This window comes from Gavialis gangeticus, unplaced genomic scaffold (assembly GCF_001723915.1).
Source record: "Gavialis gangeticus isolate Ggan-Ray unplaced genomic scaffold, GavGan_comp1, whole genome shotgun sequence".
In the NCBI taxonomy this organism is placed as follows: domain Eukaryota; kingdom Metazoa; phylum Chordata; order Crocodylia; family Gavialidae; genus Gavialis; species Gavialis gangeticus.
Window position 1 is genome coordinate 26060027 of NW_017729034.1, and position 6000 is coordinate 26066026.

Consider the following 6000-nt stretch of genomic DNA (forward strand, 5'->3'; position numbering starts at 1 on the left):
GTAACTGACTCAGCTGTTCTCTGTTCAGAGCTACAGCTCTGACTCATTTCCCTTTCACTGGCTACTGGAACATCATCTAGTATAAATAGCTGTAGATTACAGAAACAAGATAAATATTTAAAGATTAAAGTTGAGTATAGCTGTGCTTGAAAATATGGGCATTACAATCTGTTAAGCATACAAGTCTTATGTAGGAGTGTGCTGTGGTTCAGTAGTAGAATCTTTGTCTGCCGCACAGGAGACCTGGGTTCAATTCCCGGACACTTATACAAATACAGCCATGGAGGCACCAAACGTCTGGACTCAGTCTAGCCTTTGGATTCTGTCTCAGTAGCCTAAAGTGAGGATGGAAGGTCTGGGCAGCCTCCACTCCTCCAAAACTCCTGCCTAGGCATGCGTGTTGAAGGTCCGGGTGACTTCTCACGCATACACCATGATCTGGAAGGATCAATGGTTGCCAAACAAGTCTATCTTACTAAGAAAAACTACAGCATGCATCATCAGTGATACAAGCAAGAGGACCTGAGACTCTATGGGAGTGCAGCTATCAGGAAAGGCTTCAGTTTAAACTTTTCCAGAGCCTGGCATTTCTAGTAGTCAAGCTTGCTTTCACTATAGAGTGCTGTCAGCATTACCCTAGTATGAGATATGAACCCTACCAAATGTTGTATGCACCCCAGAAGAAAGCATTGCTGGATGAGCCATCCTGCCATATTTCTATATGTTTTATAGAAAGCAGAGCTGAAAAAACATTAGCCATCTTCCAAAGTAAAACTAGAACAGTTAGCTGGGGAGGACACCCATAGCAAAGGAGCCAGTCAAAATGATGGATGAGATAACATGTCATCACTTGCATCATTTTAAACCTCCTGCCATCTCTTAACACTTTTCCTTTGAAGGAGATGCTGTGATGTTTCTGTATACCCTGTTCCTAACCTTGCCTAAGGGCACTGAGTCCTCTTGTACAAGATGAGATCATTGGGTTCTGGTACAGAGTGGTTTCAGGCTGCTGGGTTTTTTTCTCCAGGTGAACTGCGTAGTGATGAGAGGTTTCAATGAAGATGAGCTGCTGGACTTTGTGGACCTCACAAAGAATCTGCCCCTAGATGTACGGTTCATAGAGTACATGCCCTTTGACGGTGAGTACTCATGTCCTCAGTCTTCCCTTCTCTGAAGGAACGGGATATGTTTCATCTAATTTTTTTTCTTAGAACACATGGTTCCTAAACCTCTTATTGTTTTTATTGCTCTTCTCTAGTTTGTGTACGACTTTCTTAAAGCGTGGTGCCCAAAACTGGAAAGAGTATGTCAGCTGAGGTGTCACTCATGCTCATTAGAGCTGAGTGTAGTTTAACATTACGATTACTCAGATGCTTAACTGTTTACATATTTTTGTTTAGAAAACAGTAAAACGTACATTTTGTATTTATGAGATTTTTTTTTTACTTGTGATTTTGTTTAACTTTGAGTAGAAATTGGAATGCCATTAAAATGTTTAAAAACAAGCTTTTTAAAATTCCTTAGTTAACTAAAATTACTTGGGATGCCCTAGGTACCTAAGAAAAAAAACCTTTTAGTTGAAATATGTGTATTTTAAAATGCCTTGTTAAACATTGGAAGCATTAGCTGTAGTTAGTGATTTGAATGTTTCTGGTCTGATTATAGAAGCATTATCTCAGCCTCTCGCACCTTATTTTTATACATACTTTGGAAGAAATTGCCTTTTCAACTCCAATTTGATTTCTCAACTTTGAATGAGCTAATTATTGAACTGAATAAACTGAAGAAAATATTCCCTCTGCATTTGTAGAAGAGGCCATCAGAAGCTGATTCAGCACTCAACAAACTCTGGTTTTAAGTGCTTGGCTAGTAACTTCTACCAGTTTACCAATTTGACTGCAAAACTTTGGCAGCAAACATATACTGCTGATTTGGTCACATAATGATTTTAATAGATTATACTAAGTTTAGAGCTTCAGGCAGGCTGTCATAACTTCAGTTTTAATTTAAATGGGTTTTTCCTTGTTTAAAGAGACAAATGTATGTAGTTTTCTTATTTGAGATATATAGTTAGAATTAAAAAAGAAAAAAGTTTTGATTTGGTTTCCCTTCACCAAATTCTGTACCGCTCCCGACAGGGCTCAGTTGACCTGCAGGCTTTGCTAAATTTGTCTTTTTTTTTTTTTTTAATGATCTAGAACAGGGGTGTCAACCTCATTTGGCCCCCCTATAGGCTGGACCGTGGGGCTTCTCATGAGCCAGATGACCCACCTTCAGTGTTGAGACAAGCACTGGCCATATTAACCCCCTGAATGGTGGCACCTTCATACATAGTATCTTTGGCAACCATTTAAATTAATACCATGGTTGTTTGCCCCAGCACTGCAGAATTCCATCCCAAAGAGACATTTCAGTTAAAAAAAATTGGTGGCAGGGCAAGCGACAGCGACATTAACTTCCACCACTGCCAGAGCCATTGTGTTAGTGGGGCCAGCACCCAGGGGATTAGTGCTGTTGAATAATTTCATCCCCAGTGAGGATACCAAACTGAATTCAGTGGTAGGGCAAGTAGCATTAATCCCCAGGCTGTTGGCCCCACCTTCATAACAGTTCTAGCAGCTGCAGGGGTTAATGCTGTTGTTGCTCACTGTGCTGCTGAATGTCCAGCCACTCAGGCTAGATCCAGAGGTATATCTTCCAGATCAGGGAATCCCCACAAGATGGATGACCCATTTCTACAAGCCAGATTTGGGCGTGGCCTTTGTTTGACACCTGTGGTCTAGAAGGTTGATACAGCTCCTCGGGTATTATTCACTGAAAGGGACAGCAGACATCCAAGGAAAAGGAGTGTGTTTTTTCTGTTTAAAAACTCCTAATGACTGATCTATACCTAGGCAACAAGTGGAACTTTAAGAAGATGGTGAGCTATAAGGAGATGTTGGATACAATCAAGCAGAGGTGGCCTAAGTTGGAGAAACTGCCCTGTGAGGCCTCCAGCACAGCAAAGGTGGGTGCAGACAACACTGTGAAAGGAGATCCAAGGCCTCATGAAATTGTGACAGGCTAGCTAGGGTAAAGGGCATGATGGTCCCTAGTCCTCTATGTAATGAACTTGAAGTCATTGGTCAGAGTACATGCATGCAGCCTCTGTGAACAGCAAGTATGGTTTTTTACTTTTAGAAACACAGCACTTTTGCCAGCTGTGTCTTTGTCAGGTGTAAGTAGTACTAGACTTCAATCCCGTATCCAGGACTATTGCCATTACAGGAATCAAACTTTCACACTTGAACAGGTGTTGTACATGCCATTCAGTAAATTGCTTCATTACTTCTGTGGATATTGACATGCAACAGCCTGAACTGTAAAAAATCTTCCTCATCTGATGCTTGATAGGTAAGGACTGATTTACCCAACATCATGTCAACAGTCTTGTCGCATGCCTGTGAATCACAGGGAGCAGGGACATATTTTGTAGATGCCCACTCATTGATTTCTTTTTTCTCCATGTTGTGGAAATTTGGTTCTTCAGAGAGCAGTGAAGTGTGTACACTTCATAGCAGACAGGTTTTGGTAGGTATGGCATTTTTTGTGGCTTATTCTGAAGTCTCTGGATCTCCAGAAACCCTGTGGTGTTGTTGCAATCACGCTGTTTGCATTGATGGAAGGCATAGGACTCGTGTAAAAATTAGGAGCAGGAGTAGATTTTTTAGGCTTGCAACAAGGTGAATTTAGTCTTTGTGAAAGCTACAGAGCTGATAGCTTTGAATAAAGTTCTCTGTGGCTTGTTGAGGCATTTATAAGCTTACCAAAACTTGCCCTTTCCCCAGCTGCCAGTATCAGTATGATTTAAAAGTTTAACTAGGAGAGCAACTGGATCACTCAGCCTCTCACATGGGCTGATGGGATTAAAGGTAGAGTGCGTGTGTGTGTGTGCACCTGTGCACTGTGAACACTGACCCACTGAGAAATAGATTGAAATCACTAAAACCTCTTTTTTTATAAGGCAATAAACAGTAGACATTACAGGATTGACAACTTATTCTTATCCCATCCTGATCCCAACTCCATTCTGTCTTCCATTGCTGAACCCCTGGGAGGGAGGAAGCCAAATTTAGATGAGGGGTCTCCAGACCAACTTAACCTAGGTTTTTGGCTCCCTAGTAAAGCCCTCTGAAAAAAAATACTTATTAGTATTTCTTCTCTCCCTGACTTCTGCAGGCTTACAAGGTGCCAGATTTCCAGGGACAGGTTAGCTTTATCACCTCCATGTCAGAGCACTTCTGTGGAACCTGCAATCGACTGAGGATAACAGCAGATGGGAACCTGAAGGTAGGTAGCAACCTGTGACTCACTTCACCTACTTGCAGCTAAAATGTGGAGTTGAATTGCTGCTTTTTTATGGTGCTGTGATACAAGACAACAGGAAAAGTCTGCCTCAGTGCATCTTTTTTTTCCTGGGAGGGTTCATTTCTGGAGCAACTCATATATTTTTTTTTCTTTTTTGGCTCTGACACGCATTACCTTGCTTTTCCCAGTATTCCATCCTCTGGTTATGTTTGGATAACACAGTAAACTTGAACTGTCTGACTAATTTGTTGTGAGGTCAGTGAAGATAAATACACACTTAAGCCTTTTTTTTATGTTAAGTCATCTTAAACATGAAACAGGAAAATTGCTTACAGTAAAAAGGTTGTAAGCAGCTGAAAACTTGGATTTCCTGTTCCGTTAGAATACTGTCCCATTTCAGGGTTACACTGAAGATCTCTTTCTGCATTCTTCTTCAAAGGCAGCCTATGTGGTTTGTGCAACAGCTGTGGAAGGGGGAGCATTTAGCTTCCTGCCACATTGAAGCTGGCAGTCCTAAGGGGAAAAATTAAGTTTTCAATTAAAAATTGGCTCTCTCAAGCTGCCACCTAATGGTGTCATGGTAGATGTCCTGCTGTCTAATATTGGATTACCCAAGCAGCCTGGTAGCCCAGATTTGTTCACGATCACGAACTGCTTCACAAAAAACCTGTTCTTTTTTATTTTAATATCCATGTAACTTTTGTGGATCAGTTTTTGCAAAATTTTCTTCTTTTAGCTGCAGAGAGCTTAAGTCTTGATATATGGACTAGACTGACCAATGGACTCATGTTGGGGCATTTACTCATTTAAGATGACACAGCTGGAGATATAGAATAAACTGGGTGGAGACATGGAGTGGAGGAATAATGGAGCCAAAGCTGAACAATGTAATACCACAAAATAGAGTTAGAGAAGGAGGTAGTCATGGGGAGAGAAGAAAAGTGGAGGTGATTAGAGTGAGGAATGTAATGGAAGAAGCAGGAAAGGAAGGTCACTGAATACTGATTGTACCTACACCATCTTAAATATGGGGCTTTCCCCCCCCACATACCTTTCACTTGCATGGTGAGATAAGAACATAAGACATGTCATACTGCATCAGATCCTAACAGTCCACCTAGTTCAGTGTCCTGTCTCCAACAGCAGGAAAAGTGGCAACTTTACAGTAAGAGCATATGATGGGGGCAGAGGCTAGAGATCACTCTAGATATTAATGGATCTGTCATCCATGAATTTGTCTAGTTCCTTTTTGAACCTAGCTGTACTATTTGCCTCTACAACCTTCTGTGGCTTTCATAGACATTTGGGCTGGAAGGGACCCCAAAGGATCATTGAGTCCAGCCCCCTTCCCCAGGGGCAGGAAGTCAGCAGGGATCCTAGGATCCCAGCAAGATAGACCTCCAAATGTGTCTTGAAGGCATTAAAAGTGGGTGCTTGAACCACCTCCAGCAGCAGTCTATCCCAAACCTTGGGGGCTCAGACAGTAAAGAAGTTCTTCCTTATTTCCAGCCTGAATCAGTCGTGGTGGAGTTTGTGACCATTCAATCTTGTCACCCCTTTCGGTGCTCTGGTGAACAGATGTTCCCCCAGATCCTGGTGAACACCTCTGATAAACTTATAGGTGGCCACCAGATCACCCCTGAGCCTGCGCTT

General features: G+C 41.9%; 1 protein-coding gene across 3 annotated transcripts in view; it reads left to right on the forward strand.

The window, feature by feature from the left end:
• MOCS1 (molybdenum cofactor synthesis 1) overlaps nucleotides 1-6000 on the forward strand; it is a 75349-nt gene that overhangs the window by 42926 nt on the left and 26423 nt on the right. For all 3 annotated transcript variants that reach the window (XM_019527252.1, XM_019527251.1, XM_019527253.1), the window contains exons 6-8: nucleotides 1028-1139; nucleotides 2895-3007; nucleotides 4219-4329. In XM_019527252.1, coding sequence (XP_019382797.1) covers nucleotides 1028-1139; nucleotides 2895-3007; nucleotides 4219-4329 — 336 coding nt within the window. The remainder of the gene's footprint in view (nucleotides 1-1027; nucleotides 1140-2894; nucleotides 3008-4218; nucleotides 4330-6000) is intronic.